This window comes from Bombus vancouverensis, chromosome 4 (genome assembly GCF_051014615.1).
Source record: "Bombus vancouverensis nearcticus chromosome 4, iyBomVanc1_principal, whole genome shotgun sequence".
NCBI lineage: Eukaryota > Metazoa > Arthropoda > Insecta > Hymenoptera > Apidae > Bombus > Bombus vancouverensis.
Window position 1 is genome coordinate 1,670,825 of NC_134914.1, and position 22,204 is coordinate 1,693,028.

At 34.2% G+C, this 22,204-nt stretch overlaps 1 protein-coding gene across 3 annotated transcripts; it reads right to left on the reverse strand.

Annotated features, from left to right (window-relative positions):
• Window positions 1–1,493: 1,493 nt before the first annotated feature.
• LOC117162323 (trans-1,2-dihydrobenzene-1,2-diol dehydrogenase) lies at window positions 1,494–20,405 on the reverse strand. Of its 3 annotated transcripts, XM_076617701.1 has the most exons (6): window positions 20,201–20,405; window positions 19,990–20,064; window positions 13,440–13,641; window positions 12,488–12,779; window positions 10,275–10,672; window positions 1,494–1,764 (listed from the first exon to the last, which is right to left on the reverse strand). In XM_076617701.1, exons 3-6 carry the CDS (start codon window positions 13,639–13,641, stop codon window positions 1,661–1,663), a joined length of 996 nt encoding a protein of 331 aa, XP_076473816.1. In that variant the 5' UTR covers window positions 19,990–20,064; window positions 20,201–20,405; the 3' UTR covers window positions 1,494–1,660. The 3 variants fall into 3 exon arrangements, with proteins under 3 accessions (XP_076473816.1, XP_033200094.1, XP_033200093.1); XM_033344203.2 differs by lacking the exon at window positions 19,990–20,064; XM_033344202.2 differs by lacking the exon at window positions 20,201–20,405 and having other exon boundaries at window positions 19,887–20,044.
• Between the last annotated feature and the right edge of the window lie 1,799 nt (window positions 20,406–22,204).

The following is a 22,204-nucleotide window of genomic DNA, read 5'->3' on the forward strand; positions in this document are numbered from 1 at the left end:
AAGGAGACAAATGTACTGGCTAACAAGTCGAAAATCCAAACTAAGTATAGAAAACAAACTAAAAATATACAAAACGATCATAAAACCAATCTGGACGTACGGAATACCACGTACGTTACGTACGGTACGTTAGAAACGAGAATATACGGAAGGACCTGGGAATACCAACGGTCAAAAAGGAAATTAGCAGATACACAGGAAAATATAAAGAAAGAATAGGAACACACCCAAACCGGCTAGCTGTGGAAACGATCAACACCTCAAACATGGATAGAAGACTGAAAAGGAAACACCCAGCAGACCTCACAAAGGACACAACCTAACAAACACGAAGATGGTATCCCACTGGGGGTAGCCACCCACATGATAATCTAACAGCTAAAAAATTCTACCAAATGTCCAAACTGGACAAATTGTGAATGTAAAGAATTAAACAAAAAAAAAAGAAAAAACGAGAGTCATAAGTTCTCGTCGGATACGATAATGGACGCCACGAATCAGCCGATCCCCTATTTCGGTTAAGATAATAGGGGTGGTTTGAATAACTTTGATACTGAGTTCACAGTTTAAATATCACTATTTATTTCCAACAGCTTTTGAATAATATAAGTGTTTATGAGTGTTGTGACCGAAGAGATGTTGTAGTGTTCTTACCGAAGACTGGATAACAAGTTGAAGTGTGTTCTGACCGAAGAATTGATAGCAAGTGTTGTTTTATCGAAGAATTGTTAGCAAGTAATGTTCAACGAAGAAACCGAAGATGTGCTTTCTGGTAGAAAATTGCCGATTCAATTTGAAGGTTCTCTGCAGCTGTTGACTATTCTTCGGATTCTATATTTTTGTAATAAACTAATGTAAAATGTTAGCTTAAATAGTAATGGAACTTTTACAGTATTTTTAGAGAACTATAGTATTGTGGCGGCACTCGACCACAAAATACCGCCACTCGACACTAACTTTTACCGAATGACGGTAGCGCAGTGGTTAGCGCCTTAGGTTACGAACGTTCGGGACCCGGGTTCGAATCCCGGCGACCGGAGTCCGATTTTTCTTCCACGCATCTAAATTAGAAAAAAAACAGCAGTACCCCAGCAGCGATATCTACAACCAGCAGCTACAATCATCACGGACAACACGCAGTATTTTAAGAGAAATATTTTAAAGAACGATCAGGTCGCGACACATAATTCGTTCAGGTTTAGCCTCTACATGACAAGAAAATGAAAAACATCCAATGAAAAAAGATACGAATTTGAGTTCCACAGTAAAGGATCATTTTGCAGAATATTCTTTTGATAGATCTCCATCGATTTGAAGACGTAAAATTCAGCTATGATAGTCGTGACCAATATTTTCTTACGTTCTATACTGTTTGTAGTTATATTCTATGTATGTTTTGTACAGGGCAAACAGCTTTTATCCACAATTAAAGGTCTATTGCAGTATTTTCCAAATACATCATGAAATGAATATACGAGTGAAAACAAAATACATTAGCGATGCATAAATTGTTTACTTATTCTTAATACAGAGCACATCTTACATATACATATATGTGTATATAAAAGACAGCTTCTCTGAAGTTCTGATATGAATTAATGTAATTACACATTATTTAGTATATTTAACTACGTTGAAATTATTTCGTCTATGATAAGGTTTAATCTTCAAGATATGTAACTCCAACTTGCCTTCGAATTTCGTCCTCTAATTGTGCAACTAATAAAGAAACATTGTGCGGTACTTTAGAGCTTTCGGTTACACCTAAAACGGAACAAACCAAGTTAGTAATAATAAACATAGATATGTACAGGTTGCAAAAAAGTTATTTTCTGTGGCTTTGGCAGGTGATTCTATAGATCTGCAAATACAAGATAGCTGAGAAATTTACCTTAACTTTGAAAATCAAGACCAAATTTTTTTTCGCATTGTATTCTATTCATTGTGAAAATTAAAAGTCTTAAAGGAACCATGGATCACAAATCAAACGTTCTCTTGAAAAAAAATGTTAGAATTTCATTAATTTTATATATGTATGTACAAGTGCATATACATATATACATGTATATACACATATACATATAAAGTGACATGGTAATCATAGTACAATCTGATAGGGAGGGACTCGACGAGAAGAAATAAGGAAAAAATTTGGTATAATATTTTTTATCGGAAGCTTCATTTTCGAGAGAATCTACTTTGAACATTTCAACAGTATACTTTTTTATTTATTGATCTTAGTCCGTGCCTTTCGGCTTTGGACGACTTCCAGATTACATTTCTTACATTGTCTTTACTTATATTTAACGCTTATCCTTCTTTGGCTTTTGCTTCCTTGCTGTGCTCCCTCCCTGTCGTTCCTCCCCCTCTTCTGCTGCTCTTCTCTTCACTATTATCGCTTTCAGTTCTGCCAGTCCTTCTCCAGTCTCCTTCAGCACTTCTCCCATGTTCCTTGCTCCTCCTGTAATCTCGCATTCCTCTACTACGTGCTTCAGGTCCTTCTCTCCTTTTTTGCATAATCTGCATCCTCTTTCTCCCTCCTCGTTCCAGTGTTCTCTTGCCCTGGTTTCGTTACCACATCTGAATCTTGCTACCATACTTCTGTCCTCCCATTTCATCTTTCCTTCAAGGTACTTTGGTAGTCCTTCTTTCGCCATGTTTCTGTAGTGTATGTTGTATTTAGATTCCCTTATTCTTTTCTCCCTCTCCTCTGTTTCTCTTTTCCTTCTTTCTTCTATGATCTGGTTCGCTGTCATCCTTTCTTGTCTATCTCCTGCCTCTCCTTGAGTCCTTCCCTCTCTCGCCTCTTCTAGCCTCATCTTTCTTTTACTTGCTCTTTTCCCTTCTTGGCCCTTTCCCCCATTCCTTTCTCTCTCCATTATACATTCCTTCACTAATTCCTTCTTCGATTCCAAGGCTTTTTCCTCATACCTTACTGCTCTTTTCAATGCTTCTCGTCGCTCCCGTTTTTTTGCAGTATGTACCCTAAATACCTAATTTCATCCACTTCTTTTAGTTCTTGTTCCCCCCCATTTCCATTTCCTTTGCCTCCTCTTGTTCCTTCTCTTTTCAAACACTATTACTTTCGTCTTTTCGGTGCTCAGTTCCAGTTCCACTTCCTCTAGGAATGTCTTAAATCTCTTCATCATTTCCTTTAACTCCTCTTCTCTGTCCGCTATCAATACAATGTCATCCGCGTATGATAATGACCATACCTTCCTGTCTCCTACCACTATGCCTCCTACTTGCCCATTCCTCATTTCCTCTTCCAGCCCTGCCACATAGATGTTAAATAATGTCGGGCTCAGCGGGCACCCTTGTCTCACTCCCCTCGCCGTCCAAAACTCTTCTGTGTTGTTGTTCCTGATCCTCACTACGTTCTTTGTCTCCTCGTATATCTCCTCTATCCTTCTGGTTAACTTCTCGTTCACCCCCATTCTCCTCATTATCTCTCCCAGTTTCTTCCTGTCAACCCTATCGAACGCTGACTTTAGATCCACGAAGCATGCAGATTGCTTGCCTCTTTCCCCGCTCAATTGTTTATCTATTATATGGTTCAGTACGTACACTGCGTCTATCACTCCTCTTCCTTTCCTAAACCCGAATTGCCTCTCTACCAGCTTGTCTTCGATTTCCACCTTCAGCCGCTCGTCTAGAATTCCTGCATAGATCTTATATGCCGTGTCCATTAGCGTGACCCCTCTGTAGCTCTTCACTGCCCCCTTGTCCTCCTTCTTGTAAATCGGACATATCACGCCTTTTCTCCAATCTTCGGGTATCCCCTTTCCATTCCAAATTTTTCCTAACATCACCCATAATGCCTCCCCCACTTCCTTCGGCACATACTTCCATACCTCGTTTTCCAAGCCATCTTCTCCCGTTGCTTTTTTCTCTTTCAATTTTCTTATTTGGAGTATTACCTCTTCCTTTTCTATGTTGTCTTCTCTCTCCTCCTTTGATTCCTCCTCCTCTCTCCGCACTGCTGTTCTTCTGTCCTCTTTGCTTTCTGTCCCCTCTAACGTTTCCATACAATGATTTTTCCACTCCTCTTCCCTTATCTCCTCGTCTACAACCTCTCTTCTTCTCCTATATTTGTTTATGTATTTCCATGCTTCTTGCTCTGTTTTGATCTTGTTGATTTTCTCCATCCCTTCTCCTCTTCTCTCTCTCCATCTCTTCTTCTCTTCTATGAATTCTTCTCTGCTGCATTTTCCTTTTCTAAATTTTGTCATTTTCCTTCTTATCTCCCTTTTGCTTTCTTTCCACTCCTTGTCGTACCACATCTTTTCTCCTATGCTCCATTTCCTTATCCTTACTCTTTTCTTTGGTATTGCCTCGTTTATCTTCTTCTTAATTTCTGCCCACATTTCCTCTACTGTTCTTCCCCTGCTTGCCCAGTCTTTGCACTCCTCTAAATATCTTCCCACACTTTCTTTTGTCCATTCCCTTCTCTCCTTCTCTTCCTCCTTTCTTTCCTCATCTCTTTGTAACTCTAGTCCCTCTATTTCTGTTTCCAACGGCAACGGACTCTACTCTTTTTCCTACCTTCATGTCTGTTATTTCCTCTGTCGCTTCCTGGTTGCCAATCACGTAGTCTATTACTAATTTTCCCCTCTCCTCACATAGGTCCACTCGTCTTCTTCTTTGTCTCGACCGTTAATTATCGTCCAGCCTCTTTCATTCAGCAACCTTAGCAGCATTCTTCCTTCCGTATTTATTGTCTTGTCTTTTGATCTCCTGCTCTTTTCTTTTCCTCGTTCCTCAGCTCTCTCTTCTCCCGTTCTTGCATTCCAGTCTCCTCCTATGATCGTCACTTCCTCTTCCCTCCCCTCTACTCTTTCCTCCATTTCTTTCCATGTCCTTTTCTTGTTCCGGTTATACACCACCACTATTCTATATGTCTTCTCCTTGTACCTTATTTCTCTTTCTACTATGTCGTCACCTATTTCCTTATACTCTATTTCCCTCAGATTTTTGTTTACGCCTGTTATTATACCCCCTTTTGCCCTTCCCTTTCTCCATTCTCTCCTTGCTGCCCTGCATTTCCAGTCGTACTTCTTGGGCAGTCTATGCTTTACCCTTTCCTTCTCTTCCTCTTCCTTCTCTCCCTTTCTATCCTGTCTTGCTCTTCCTCAAACCTCCTGATTCTGTCCTCCAATTCTTTCTTCTCCCTTTTCCATCTTTCCCACTCGCTGTCCCATCTTTCTCTTTTTGTCCCTCTCTCTTTCCTCCATCTCTCTCTCTCTTCTTCTCTTTCCTTTTCCCATCTTTTCCTCTCCTCCTCCTTCTCCTTCTTCCACCTCTCCCTCTCCTCTTCTCGTTCCTTTTCCCTTCTTTCTCTCTCCACTTTTCTGTCCCTCCTCATCTCCTCTACTAGCTCTACTATCACCTCCAGCCCCCTCTCTATTTTCTCCATCCTCTCGTCCCATGCTTCTTTGCCGCTCTCTCTCTCTTTATTGCCTCCTTCTCTGTCACGCTGTACCTTTCCAGCGTGTTTCTGCGATCTTCCTTCTCTCTCTCCTTGTCCGTCATCCTCGGTCTGCTTCTTGTCGCCATCTATCTTCTTTTTGACCAATTAGCTTTGTACTTTCGTCCACCTAACCTCTTCTTTCCTAGCTTTATGTTTCACACTTTCTCCTGTCTTTTTGTCACTTTTTTCTTATACTTTGTCTACCCTCGCTTCGCGCTTTCCCCCTTTCTTTGCCTTCTTCTTCCCCCTATGTCTTCCTTCTCCTTTTCCCCTTCACTTCTCACTTTTTCACAGCGCTTACTACCCACGTGTTACCTTCGCCCGCGTCCAAACCGGAAGTCCAACAGTATACTTAAATTTGGTTAATCTTGGACTGAAAAGGAATAAACAGTCGATAAAAAATTAAATGGCATTTGAAATAAGTAAAAAATGTAAAGTAGCATTTTTTCATAAGAGGCTTCGTTTCCGAGAAAATAAATGTACCATGCGCTCCTACCGGACTAATATGTAATTAAACATGTTTAAAGTTTATTTTTTTGAAAACAAGTCCTTAAACGGAAAAATGTTATCCTACATTTTTAACTTATTCTCTTCGTGGAATATTTTCTTCTCAGCCTTCTTTTGATATGAATTTTGCATGTTTCAGCAGCCAACTGGTTTGGGTGTGTTGCAATTCTTTCTTTGTATCTCTTTGCATATCTGCCGATTTCTTCTTTGATCATTGATATTTTTAAGTCTTTACGTAAATCCTTGTTTCTGACATACCATGGGGCGTTGACTATTGTCCTGAGTATTTTCGATTAGCGACTCTAATTGATAAATTAGATTCTATGTGGCTCATTGCTGCTGCCTCCATAGTGGTATTCCGTACGTCCAAATTGGTTTTATTATCGTTTTGTAAATTTTTAGTTTATTTTCCATGCTGAGGTTAGAGTTTCAAGTAGTTAATCAGTACATCTGTCCTCTTTTTATCCGTATTTTGTCTATAATTGATTTAGTATGCTACTTCCATGTAAGTTGTATCTCTAAGTGAAGTCCTAGATATTTAACTTGCTTTGTTTGTCTTATGTGCGTGCCATTCAGTTGGATATTTGGTGGTTTCTGTTTTCGTAGTGTAAATGTAATATGGTTGCATTTACTGGGGTTTGCTTTTGTTTGTTTATTTTGCAGCCATTTTTATATTTTTGTGATATGTAACTGCTGTTTCTGAATTAGTGTGCCTGACTAGTACAACCGTGTCGTCCGCGAATGTCAGTATTTTGCTGTTGGTATGTTGCCCGTGTATAGTGTGTATAATATTGGCCCTAAGACGCTTCCTTGCTGTACCCTTGCCTCGATTCTTTAACTTCAGAATATGTGTCTTTAATTTTTACTACGAAGGTTCTGTTGCTTAAGTAAGATTTAATTAAATGGTATATCTGCTCCGGGAATTTTTTACTGATTGATTGAAGTAGACTTTCATGGTTCATTTTGTCAAATGCTTTCTCGATATCCATGAAGAGGGCTGTCCAGTATTGTTTCTTTTCTATTGCTAGTAAAATTTCGTTGTCCAGCTTGTGCATATGCTCTATCATGGAATGTTTGTTTCTGAATCCAAATTGGTAATCTGCTATTAACTTTTCTTTCTCTATTGTTGGTTTTAGGCGGTCGTCTATTATTTTCTCTAGTATTTTGGAAAACGTACGAAGTAGTGATGTTAGCCTGTAAGATGCAATTTGGTGTGGGTTTTTGCCTGGCTTAGATAACATTATGATCTGTGCTAGTTTCCGTAGATTAGGACATTATTGAGTTCTTAATATTGCATTGAATATTATTGTCATTAATCGTATTGCTTTTAGGGGAAGATTTTTTGAAGGTTTAAACTTTGATTATGTTGATTAATGGTGCTTTATTGTTTTTTGTTTTCTTCATTATGATTCTAATTTCTACTGCTGTTGTATTAGGTATGGTATAGTGCATGTCAGTTGAGGTGCTAGTGTTTTGCACATCTCAGTCTGTATGATAGTTGGGGCTACTGTTGTTAATATTGTGTAGAGGAAATGTGTTACAAAGGTGGTTGGAAAATTCTTCAGCTTGCTCTTAGTTGCTTCTGGCTCATGTGTTGTCTGTAAGTTCCAGATCATTGTTTTGTTCTACAGTTGGATCAGTTCCGTGGGTCATTTCAGTTCAGGTGGACAGAGTAAATCCATTGAACAATTAAAATGATGGATTTAATATGCTTTCCCTTGTCAACAATCAATGCGTAATCTTGGGAGAAGACTTGGCCAGAATATAAAATGTAGAAATTTAAATGTGAGCCTGGTTCTATTTAAACAACAGTGATGATCATGTAGAAGTTGACACGCAGGTATAGCTATTACAGATTCAAAAAAAAGAAAAAAAGAAGAAATGGGATATCGAATGGTATATCTGGAATTTATATACGACAATAGTATATAATATATAATTTTATATGCATGTAGTATCGTAAGCCGCGCTTAGCGTTGTAGATGTCGCTGCTGGGTACGGCCGTTTTTTCTTTTTCTTTTTTTGTATCGTGAAAGAAAAATCGGACTCCGGTCGCCGGGATTCCAACCAGGGTTTCGAACGTTCGTAACCTAAGGCACTAACCACTGCGTTGCCGTTGTCCGACACTAGTTAGTGTCGAGTGGTGGTATTTGCTATCGAGTGCTACCACAGGCCTTTCTTCCACGATACTACATACATATGTTTTATATAGAATTAATGAAACTTCAATATTTTTGTCCAATAGAACTGTTGAGTTGGAGCCCATGGTTCCTCTGAGACTTTTGTGCTACATGATAAGTAAAAGTACGATGCAACAAGAAGATTTGGAATGACATTTCAAGATCAGGATCAAATTCAATGTTGCGACTATTTTTTTGATGATCTCCATCGATTCAAAGCTGTAGAATCACCTGCTAAAGTCTTGACAATTGATCTTATATTCTGTACTTTGGTCTGCTTTAATTAAAATTAAATAGACAATGTAATATAAGTTATACGATACAATTAGATTAATGTATGTAAACATTGGTAACACCGATCATTTATGGAACGTAACTCGTAATATTAGTAATAATTCTATATAAATGTTGCCATATGGTTCTTTTCTATATATATATATATATATATGGCCATAACATGTATCTTAGAAGTTATCATATTCATGCAAGAATATTACTCTTAATAAAAAAAACTAATTTTTCATTAATGAAATCAAATTGACGTAATGCATGAAAATGGACGGACAATTGAAAAATGAAATAAGTCCACAGTAATAAAAATACACAGTGTCCCAATACAAGTTAAATTTCGAGGTGGACATAGTTTGGTTTTAGCAGTTTTCTTGCAGGGGGGAGTGCAAAGGATAAATGAAAACTAAGTCAATTTTTTTTAATAGAACTATATATATGATTATTTTAATATGTTAATCGATTTTACTTGGCATCACCATAAAAAGCTATTAACCTATTTATATATATCGAAAAGCCATTAGTTTAGCACATATATTTCAATGTTTATTTTGTACATAAAATATTATCGCATGATAGATGAGGAAAACAAATAAAGAGTGTGTTACAACTTGCCCTGTCTTTCGTACGATTAATTTTACAAAATAAAAGTTAAAATATTTGTTAAACCAATGATTTTTTGACATAAATAAGTTAATAACTTATTATTATTTAATTATTACCAAACATATTAATATACTAATATACAATACATTTGTAATATATAATATATATATTTCATTTATAGTTCCATTTAAAAGAAATTGAGTTGACTTTGACTAGTGCATAGTTTCATTTCAAAAAAATATTGATAATAAAATCTACAAAAATGTTTTAAACGATTTTCGCATTTTTGAGTAAGTAAAAAACAAAAAAATAATTTCTACCGTGTATGTTGTGTAACGCTTAAAGTAATGGAACAAGTGCGCGTAGGTGTGTGTGTCATGTTGAGTGCTGAAGATTATAGCATATTTATGGAAAAACTGTCAATTATGTGATGCAACAAATTTTTTTCGGAAGCAACTAATAACAAAAGAGAATCTTTTCGTAAGTGTGACATTATCGTCATCGGCACTTGAATTTAATTGCTATCTTGGCTCTGGTAAATCTAGCTAGTAAATATAGCTAGTAAAGAATTTTTTCTTTAGGTAGCAAGTCTAGTTTAAGAAAAATATCGCCTACAAAATCAGTTACGTAACTGGAACGAACCATATTTTCTTTTTTTTTTTACTTGAAGTTAAAAAAGAATGTCAATAGTAAAAGATGAATACTCTAAGAAGGACTATATTTTTCAGATGTTTGTTTAGGATGGATCATTCTACAAAGATCATCTAATGCACATCGCAAATTTAAATTCGCGTTGATCACTGTAATATCTCTTGTTCTTGTTTAACCATTCCATTGCTATAAGACATAGGGCACATATAATGCATATAAGACATTCGATACTTGTATCTTATATCAAAAATGCTACCGCAGCTGGTTTATACAGAGGTACAATGCAATTGATGATGCGCCTGATTTAATAATATGTAATTAAAAATTCTAAAACAGAATCATAATATTCTTACAAACTTGCAACTACATAAGAATGCTCATTTTGAGGTAGTTAAAGGAGTTACGGATACCGCTGAAACAGATTGTACTGTTTCATATTTTTCGATTAGTAAAGATTAAGTGGCATTCAAACGATTCAAATGTTTTTGTTGTTTGGTTAAAGTGAATATTAATTAATTGGTAATTTGTGAATAATACTTTGAATTTAAAGAAAATGTCAAAACATGCAGTACCTGCTAAAATGCAATTGCGAACTTCATTAGCTTCATAAACAAATCCAACGCTGTTAATAAAATTAAACTTATATTCAGTTTCAGGAAGTGGTATATTTATTTTACCACTTGGCAATTCTAGTGTTGTAGGGCACCAAAAGTTCGGAACTTTTATCATTCCTTTTGTACCAATGATGTAAGCTTCATTCGGTAAATCAACTAGACAGTGAGTAATAATGGTTGCAGTACGGTTTCCTTTGTAAAGAAAGGTAGTAGATACAGATTGATCAACTCCCTCTTCATTTAAGCACCCAGCAGCTTGTACAGTATGAGGTATTTCATTATTAAATATTAAACAAGCAAATTGTATTCCATACACGCCCAAGTCCAATACGGTACCTCCTCCTAGACTTTTAATGCTAAACAGAATAACGTATCTTTTAATATAATAAGTTTGACTTAAATATGTAATGCACTATCCAATGTATTATGCATTTAATAAAAATTAACAGATTTGAGCATACTGCTTAGAATAAAGAATTAATGGATGTTACAGATACACAGAAATTAAATTGCAGTCGTTAATACACAACACATTATAAATGTAGGAAGTTTGATGCTGAGTCATTTACCTATAGAAGTATTTTGAAAACGTCAAAAACGCGGAATACAAGAAGGCGAAGTAAATTGTATAAAATATGATTTATCGTATCGATTTCAATATACCGATATAGAGGGTATATCTCGTAAGATTTTTTTTTTATTTAATTTGCACTTTACAATTTGTCCAGCTGGACATTCGGTAAATTTTATCCTGTGAGAATGACCAGTATTTTTCAAGCATTTCCGATAATTTCACAAAGAAGTGTTTTAAATAAAAGTTAATCAATTTTTGGTTTACTACACATTTGGATATTAAAAATTTCTGACAAATTATTGTTTAATAAAAGGTCAATGTGACCTTGACTTTTTTAAGTGGCATCATATACAATATTATACAGGGTGATTGGTAACTGGTGGTACGAGTGGAAAGGGGGTGATTCTACGCGAAAAAGAAGTCGAAAATATAGAATAAAAATTTTTTTTTCTTTTTTTAATTTTTCCATCGGAACAACGATCTACAGTGAGATCCGTTATAACGTACCGCACGCGTACCGAGCGAAAATTCAAAGTCGATTTTCTCGAAAGCAAAGCCTCAAACGAAAAATTTTTATATATATATTGTTGAAATCAGTTTTCATTCTTATTAAAATCATCCAGATCAATTTTGTGCATAATTTCGTGTATATTACATAGAGTTCAGTAGTAGTTTTAAGAATATATGTACGTGAAAAATGGTAATGCAAGACCATATTTGGAGATTTATTTGGATAGATGTGGAAACGGAGAGATGCAGAACGATAGTAAATGAGATATCGATACTGAACATCAACTTAATGCATATGCACCAATCATATTGTACTGGATGTACTTGGATGCACATACATGCATACTAAGATACTGCCCATGTATCGTTCAATTTAAGGATCCCTGTGTATCTCGCTGCTTAGTCTGACTTACTTTCGTTCGTGCGTGTAGAGATATTTTGGCCGATTTTTAATTGTCAATAACTAAAAAACAAAGCCGGAAACGCAATTTCTAAATTTTTATTTTTTGTTTTATTTTGGTTTCAAGAATCACCCCTTAAATTTCCTTTCACCTGTACCTGAATACCCTGTATATAATTAATCGAAGTTTAGATAAGCGGGGACTTATAAATTTGTCTCATTACCTACTACTTTTCATGTACATCATAGGAAGTTACGTTCAAATTAATTTTCAATCAGATTAAGTTTCACACGGCAACGCTTCAGTTAATCGGGCATTAGTTAAAATGTTATTGCAATAAGTGATGTTCAGATAAATGGAGTTTTGTTGCAAAGAGTGTCTATTTTAAAAACGGTATCTGTGCCTTGAAGATTTGTAACAACGGTAATAATACTGTTTTCAGACTTTCCCTCAACTTTGGTTATGTATATCGACGACTGTTCTGACACACGAAAAGTCCATCTGTGTGCAGCTTTAATGTAAATAAAATAAAAACCTTTATATCCAACCTAGCAAATCTTAACATTAAAAACTGCCTCGGTAGTCACCATCTTTCTTATTTACATGCAGTACTGTGAATTATAATTTCATTCACAATTTTAATTTTAAAATGCATACAAAGGACAAAACAAACATCGTTTACGTACTTGAGTCGTTGAACATCTGGCATTCTAAATCCGAAGGATACAAGAACTTGATGAACATCTCCAATACTTCCGGATTCAATTTCTTTTTTAAGAGTTTCATATATAGGAAAGCATCTACTCCAAATACCTTCCATTAAGAACAACTTCTTCTCCTTTGCTAAATTTATCAACTCTGTTGTTTGCTTCAAATTCATAGTTAAAGGTTTTTCACATAAAACATGTTTTCCATGATTTAACATTAATTTTGCAATGTCGAAGTGTTGAGGATGTAACGTTCCAATATATACGACATCTGTAAACGTAAAAAAATACAAAACAATCGGGAAAATATGCTTAAAATTATGATGTATGGCATTTTTATATTTGAATAAGTTTCATAAAATATGGGTACTAATTTTCAATTTTCGGTAAAAATAATAGATTATAACAATTTTGTGTTATTTCACAAAAACTGACTATCGTATTTAGTTTTCGGTATTTCGGAGGTGTGTATCTGTAGAGTAAATTCGTATGCGAAGTTAGAAAGTGTCGAAGTGATGAAAAAACGAGTGGTAAAAGTTTTGCGTGTATAATTTCCTTGCCGAGTGGCGAGTATGTACAGTGTATAATCTACAGGGTGTATAAAAAGTATGTTTAAAAACCGTCATAGCGTGATTCTAAACATCTGGATCGGTGGAGATTTGTAATAAAATGTTTGTGCAAAATTGATCTGGAGCATGATTTTCAGGGCCAAATTTTTTTTTATTGTAACGTATTCCACTCATTATGAGAATAAGGAGTCCCAAAGGAACCATGGTATGGGTTACACTCAAGTGAGGAACTGAACGTGCATTCTCTTGCTTTCCAGAGGCAAGGAGAGTAAGGCGGATTTGTTAGATTCAATAACGTTCAAAAACGTTTATAAAAAGACTATCTCTATATTAATTCAACTTAAAAAAAACATGAAACATACCGATATTCTTGTCTTCCGCTAGCTCTACATAACTGTCGAACGCCTTTTTAATTTTATGTAAGCTAGAAAAGTTCTGTGCCCTTGATAATTCACGTGCTGCTACTGCAAGAACTACATGCTCAGATTCTGGCAATGTTCGTAAGCATGTTACAAAATCATGTGATATTTTTCCAGCACCTGCTATACCCCAATGAATAGACATCTGTAATAACGTAATTTTAAAAGAAGCTAATTATGTACTAAATAATATAATGGTAAACAATTATAAATTAACTTAAAGTTATAAATAGAAACATTGTTATTCTCTTATATATTAGAAATGATTGAGAATCAGCACATGCTTTCAATTGGTATGTTTTATTAATATATATATTAATATATATATAATAATATATAATAATATTATATATTAGAACACCGGAGTATCTGGAATTTTGGATAATCCCGCAATAGTGTACTCCAGGGTCTACTACAGCTGTAATTAAACAATTGTAGTTAGTTAATCCGATTGTAATCGTTCGAGACTAGTGATGGTGAGCTCTGGCTCGGGGCGACGGTCCGTCGCCCAACGTAGCCGCGGTCAACGGGACGGGCGCTTCGTCTAACAAAGGTATAGAGCGATAGTATCTCATTAGGAGAAATACCCATAGAGGTACCTGACAGTAAAACATACGGCACGAGTATCACTTCGAGCCCAAGCCTACTGTCATAAATCTCGGGCAAACACAATCGGATTAAATCATAAACAACTACTTCTAAGCTTTATTATTTAAGTACAGCTATAATAAAAAATTTAGATTAAAGTATTGGGGGTCTTCCCAAAAATTCCAAAAGAAATGCCCCGATGTCCTTTTATCCCTGACATATACATATATATATGTATGTCGGAGATGAAAGGAAAACCGGAGCCTTCCCTTTGCAATTTTGAGGAAGCATTCTAATGCTTTAGCCTAGATTTTATCATAACTGTAATTAAGCAATTGTCATTTGTAATTGTTTGATATTTGTGAAAGCGAAAGTGGGTTCGAGGTGACAACTGGTCGCCGAACGTAGCCATGGTCACGGGATAAACGTTTTGCCTGACGAAGGTGTGGATCGGTTGTATTGTTCTCCCTAGAAATCACATAGAATTGTACTTTGGAGATGTCGATATAATGGGACACACGTTGTATTAGGAATCAAACTCCAGACAGAAACTGCCTAGTAACGGCGTTTGGATCTTTCTCGATGCTTCCAAAGAGTATACAACAAACTTTTGACAGAAACTGCCTAGCAACGACGATTGGAACCTTCTCGATGCCTCCAGCGAGCATATAACAAACAAATGCAGTCGTACAGCGAAAAAGATTTTCATCAGATATTCATTCGTGTGATCGCCTTGAAAAGTGATACATCGAGCAGTTTACCGAGTGTCTCAGCAATCGTATTTTTTTTGTGTTTAAAATTATTCTACGCATAGTAAAGAGTTATCCCGTTGACCGTGGATTCGTTTGAACCTAGGAACATTGTTAATAGCGTTAATTAAATTCATTATTCGTAAAACCTATCAATCGTTAATCTCATTATTCGTTAAATTTATTATTCGTAAGACATATTATTCGTTACTCTTATTATTCGTTAAACTTATTATTCTTTAATCTAATTATTAGTTAAACTTATCGTCTGTTAATCTTATCATTCATTAAACTCAATATTCATAATATTTTGTAAAATCTTGTATATTCGCGTAAATATAATCTCTGTCTCGTAAAACGATGACTTACTCAAACGAAGAATCGTTACGCGCCTTAAATCCTAATGTTAACCCGACATATATATATATATATATATCATTTATATATATATGTTTATATATATCACATTTAAAATATTCTCGAGATTATCAATGCGTCATTACATATTTATAATAATCTGTGATTCTTAATATACTGAAGTACATGTAGCGGCACATGAGTTAAAGGACAATTCAACTCATTTTGTTATTTTGCCTCGGGACACTGACGCAGCCTTGACGCATGAAACGTAATGATAAATAAACTCCAGGCAAAACAATGTCGCCGCTACATGCAACCGTCCAATAAAGACGAATTCGAATTTTCTGATTCTCCCCCGATCAGTATAAATAAATGGACGCGATCGCGAGCGAGCAGTTATTGTCCGAGAGATTATTCGAGTTATTATTCGAGTTAGTATCTCAGTATCTACGAGTATCTTTCTGTATCGACGAGCTATCTACCGAGTTATCTGGCGAGCATTTACTGAGTATTAATTAGCAATTTTACTTTGCGATGTATACTCTGTACGAGCCTCTCAGCGAATATAGTCTGTATACTAATTTAGTATTTTAAATATATTCGACGGTTACGACAACGATACCATCTCGGAATGAGTTAAAGTTTTGGCATTTTTAAAAGTTTTGGATAATTACAATTCATATTAACCTTTTATATCGTATTGCTATTATTTAAAATTGCAAACATCTCAACCATAATATCAAAGAATTTAATTATTCGACTGTTAAAATTGTCGTCGGAATAGATTTTTAAAAACATTTCTTGCAGTCTCACATATGCAGTTGTAAACGATTATTTAGTTTTATAAAGTATGGTTCGGGCGAATTATTATTATAACTGTGATCATATTTTTTATTTTACTTTTATTATTTTCTTCGCTATATCTTTTATTATTTTTTCCAGTATTTTATTACAAATAGATAAATTAGATTAATGAACAGAATCTGTTCAATTTCTGCGAAGATCCGCTGCAGCAGGTTTTCTTATATTTCTGTTGACAGTCCACTAACATAACCGAATAAAACTGATCCCATATCAACTCTGCAGCCTTTCTGTTCACAAAAGCTAATAGCAGAATCTGTTAATGCAGATTTGGCTAGTAGTGCAGTTGGTTTAATAGAGTAACGTTAGTCCTGAAGAATCACGGTGAAGTATATTATGTACGTTAAGTAATAAACAACAATGTTTTTATATAAATATTAGAATACATTAAAATATCAGAATTGTAGAATATTAGAATATAAGTTAGACTATACGTTATAATAAAGGCAATTTTTGAGTTTTAGAAAAAAATTCATATATAATTTATCATGTTTAAATGTTACATTTAGTCCCATTTAAAAAGATAGGAGTCGTCCGAAGATTCTAGAGATATTTTTACTTAAATAAGATATTTTTACTTCTAAAAACAAATAGGTTGAAGAATAATTGCGTATAAATATTTAAAGAAATATAACTCGTAAATACGAATATGTGTATATGTCGGAGAAAAGTCAGGAACAGGGTTGTGGGCGTTTGATAGACCTCCCTTGGTTGTACGAGTATGGACACTACCGATTCGACAATCAACAGCGGTGATTGGGCATTTGCGATGTTAGCGACGTTGGTCTTAGGTTCGATGACGAATCCGCGGTCAACGGGATGAAAGAGATACTTGCTCTAACTCAAACTCACTGATCGTCAGGCGCTGCTCTCTTCGTCGGTGGGATTTCAAGAAGGAATGAATCTTCGTCCCAATGATACCACAGAGGAAAACTATGATGGGGTGTGTCTAAGGACACGAGATCATCGGATCCGTCGGATATAGCCCTCGTTCCGGAAAATCTTAATTGCCGGAAAACCCCAGGTTTTATAGCGGGTCTTCGGGCTAACTGGACTTGTGCTGTGTACGTGCCTCAACATCAGGTATTCGTTGTCCGAAGGAACCGTTGGAATGTTTTACTGTCAAGTACCTCTATTGGTATTTCTTTTAATGAGGGTCATACTATAATTCCACACCTTTGCTAGGCGAAGCGCCCGTCCCGTTGACCGCGGCTACGTTCGGCGACTGATAGTCGCCTTGAGCCCAAGTTTATTATCACAAATCGCAAACAAGTACAATTGGGCAGGATGACGACAAATTGTTTAATTACGACTGTAAACTTTAATTGCAATTTTACGGATTTTCCCGAAGTTCCAGAGGGACGGCTCCGGCGTCCTTTCAACTCCGACATATACATTTAGTTATAAAATTAAATATCGCTAATTGTATATGTATAATAGAATAACTACATAAAATCTTGTCAATACCAATATTATAATAGATACGTATAAATATTCTTTTTTTATATGAGATTATTCATATAAAAGTTTATATAACCTAACCCCAATCTGGAAAACAATCATGGATTTCTATGACTACTGACAATTGAATATAAACAGAATTATGTGCATTTATCATTATTATGTTTGAAATCTATAACCAATTAGGATATAACACAAAAAATCATATAACAGAGGTCTTAAGAAAATATGTACTGTTCTTTTTATCTTCATACAATGTTTGCGTAAAAGATTTCAAGTAAAATTTTGTTACAAAACTGCATGTTACACTTTGTGTTTCTTAGGCTTTGGAACACATGAACACAACTTTTAAATTCATACAATAGACAATTATCAAGTTTAAGATTATGTCACATAAATTTAAAAAATATTAAATAGGATAAATGTTTTAAAATTTATGTAGATATTGTAGCTGTTGTAAGTATTATACAGGGTATTCCTCCAACTCTGTTCACTTCATTTTTATTGTTTCAAATAATAAGAGAAGAATAAGAATTATTTACAGAAAATTAGGAGGAAGATATACTTTGTTGTAATAGTTTCTTTGTAGGCGAAAAGGTAAAACGCTCTGTAGAATTTGTGTTCTGAGGGCAAATAACTTTTATGTTCGACTTCAATAGAATAGGGATTATATTGAAAATAATTCCTCATACATTTGAGTTTGTCGAATTTATTACTTGCATTGTGAAATATTTCTATTATATTTTGCAGTGTTACTGATATACTACCAAACAAAAGATCCAAAAATAACAATTGTAAGGTACGAGCAAGCCAAAAAATTGTGTTTCTGATATGAAGAATATGTCTTTCACTTTGTCTTTAACTATATAACTATAACTATATGTCTATAACTTTCACAATGTCTCAATATCAATATTCTCGTAAGAATAACGCCAACAATCTAACAATGCTGTTTATAATAGTCACTATTTACTGTTTGTTTGTATCTAAAATATTAAACGTGTACTTATCTAAGCGAAGGTTGTACTAAATTACAAGCCTCATTATGATAAACAATATGTGTACATATACACATCTAAAAAACACTAATAAAATTAATCTTTCTGTAAAGAAAGATAGAAGGAATCTTAGTAACACTGAATTTTACAATTAATCTACTGAAGTACTATTATGTTAAGTATTCAACATTTTATGAAATTGGAATATAAGAAATTGGACATTTCACTTAAAAATGAAACTGACATGAAAGTCTTAAAAGGTCTTGAAAGGGTTCTGAGGATCTTTTGTATATGATATCACCATATATAAAAAAAAAATACATCGCCACCATATTAGGTCTGTTTTTAGAATCTAAATATATTTTATAACTAACTGTTTTCAGTTATTATAGTATTAAGAGATATTTCAGATAGATGAAGTTGGTATACATCTTTTATAATATCCTTTTGTAAGTTAGATTTAGGATACTCAGTAATTTGTTAAAGTATTTAAAGACGACCTCTAAATCTTTATTATACATTAAAATTGTAAAATAATATCATTCTTAATGGTTCGCTTAATAATGTTAATGTTAAAGTCTGATAGAAATCATTTGTAGTTATGTTTATTTAATGAAGCTTATCATTTTGTTAGGCCATAAATTTCTTAAATATACTATAGATATTTACACATATTAATAAGTCTGTAAGTAGTAGTCAGTCATATGAGGTTCTAAACATAGTTTCTTCTAAGTTACATATACAATTTTATAATCATATAGGAGATATACATTATATTGTATGCGTAAACAAATATTTTTAAGCCATTTCTTTACATAAGAGAGAATTTATTTTAGTATAACCAAAGAAAAAAATCTGAACATTTTTAAAATCTATATGATCGATTGTTTTCATAACCACTATTACTAATATTTATTACTAGTAATAGTAGTTAGCAATACTAATATTACCAACTACTACTACTAATACTTTGTGGTCGTGTGTTTTTTACATTAACAGCAGCAACACGGTAAAGTCCTAAGTTTCTATGTTATTCATTTCTGCTGGTTTTAAACAAGTCCACAGTAATTTTGTAAATAGGTAGATGTAAAATGGCAAATGATAATATTAATTAAAATTGTTTTACATATTGTTTTTGGAATATACAGTGAAAGATTCATCTAATTGGGAATTTGCCGTACGTATATACATAGATGCATATTTTTTTTCTTTTTTTTTATTTAATTTGTACTTTACAATTTGTCCAGTTGGACATTTGGTAAATTTTTCTAACCTAACATACATACATATGTATGCAATATCTATATAGATGTATATTTGAATATTATAATATGAATGATTTCTTATATGTATAAAATTAAATTATAACTTACAATGTTCATAAAAGGTGACCTTCACAGATATTTAAATTGTTGTCTGTTTTAGAACTTTAAGCACTACATATATACATAGAACACGAATGTGAAAACCACTAACCTTCAAATAACCTCTTTATGAGATATGGACGTCACAGCAGAAAGGAAGTTATCATAGTCAAGTCATCATTATCGTCTGGTCATAGATTAGAAGATAAAAAATATGTCATACTAACACAAGTATATAATAGAGGTTTATGTAATGGATGGAGTGTTTAAAATGTTCAATTTATTAATAGTAAATTTGATGGAAGTGCAGAAATGCTACCTACCTTTCCATTTCGATGATTTTTAGATATGTTCTAATACTTAAAATTTTGAACAACTGTGAAACTGCAATAAATATCTGTTATAACCGTAGATATATAAAGAGTTAGAGTACGCGAGTCATATAATCTTAAATTATCGTGTAAGTGGATGCGATATAGGAGTAGAAAGAACGCTACATAAAGATGTCTCATGTCCTTGTCTAATCAGGCATGACACTGACAATGCTTGTGTTGGCTATACACTGACATATTTGCTATACGAATGAGCATGCGTTATTAGACAAGGACACAAGAAGCCTTTATGTAGCGTTCTCTTTTGCTTTCGCTTTCTCAGCTCGCCCTCGCACTCTATCTTTATATCTCTATAATTATAATTTACAACTAAATTAAAAGTGAATATGATCTATGTTTCCGATTTGGGTTAGATTTTTCAATGCAGTTGTCAGAGGGTTGGGTTGCGTGAAATAATAACGAATCAATTATTAGAATAGTAGGCGAATGATTAATTAGATAACATTATTCTATGAAAAGAATATTTTTTATTATTTCAAGTAGTGTTGTCGGTCACCTCGCGTCGGTCGGATTCGAAAAGCTAACTCAAACTCAATACATAGATAATATTCATTTTTGATTGAATTACAACAGATATTTCTTACAGCCTCGAGTATGTGGTTGTGCACGGTGTTTTAAGTTCGCTTGATCCCCGTTGATAAACGGAACAAAGAACACATCGCTGCTAATTGGTAAAATAATTGGAAATAATGTCTATTTTATTTATATTTTATTTACACAACAATGCAACAATGGTTAAGATTACTCTATTTACATATTACAGTATAATAAGTATACTGCAGCAACCTTTTCGAAGGCGGCGCAGAATGTCGTAGACTGCATTTGGTATGACAATGCTTGAGTACCATACTATAAAATTTCAGCTCGTTTATATTTATATTATTTAAAATTTCGGCAACTTTATATTTATTTGTATTAAATTGCAATACATTATAACAGAAAGTCAGGGAAAACATGTTTTAGTAATGGTCAAATTGAAAAACACAGCTTGTATCTGTACTGATACAAATTATAGTAAATGTATTAATAGCGTGCACATTAATGGAATTATGCAGGATGTTCGGCCACAGGTGTAAAAATATTTAAGGGGTGATTCCTGAAACCAAAATAAAGTCAAAATCAAGGATAAAAATATTGCGTTTCGGGCTCTGTTTTTTTAATTATTCGCAATTAAATATTAGTTTCTTTCTGAATGGACTCTCCACTACTATCTTGTTACATAACATGTTTTAGCGATTTTAGAAATTTGATAAAAGGGTAAAACAGTTCTGGAAGGGCAGGATCATTTCAACAGCCAAACATAAAGTACAAACATAAAGTTTAATTTAGTAGAGGTTTAGGTTATTCTACTGTAGATGTTCTTGAGCCTTTTCAATTTTCGTTTTTAAAACGCTTTTATTTCTTTCACTTTTGCATTATTTGTCATTCATTTACGATTTTTCTTACAAAGCGTCGCGCAAGATGGTTTACGTCGTCAAATGTCATAATATCCTTCCCTACGATTTGTGCTAGGTAGGCCTATGGATCGTTCGATTTGAGAATCCATGTGCACCTCGCTGTTTAGGTTGACCTACTTTTGTTCAGGTAAGGGGGTTTGCTCGGACACAGAGATATTTCGGCTATGTTTTAATTGACAATAACTAAAAAACAAAGCCAAAAACGCAATCTTTTTATTCTTGATTTGCATCTTATTTTAGCTTGAAGAATCGCCTCTTAAATTTTTCTACAGCTGTAGAGTAACGCCTTGTATATATATGTTGGGTTGGCGTTAGACTTAGGGGCGTGTAATGTATCTTCATTAGGACAAGCCATCGTTGTTGTTCAATGGAGATTATATTTACAATTATATGTACAAATGTTGATTTAACAGAGTTTGACAACTAACCGTGGTGATTAGACATTCTAGATGTTAAAGACAATGTTCTTAGGTTCAAT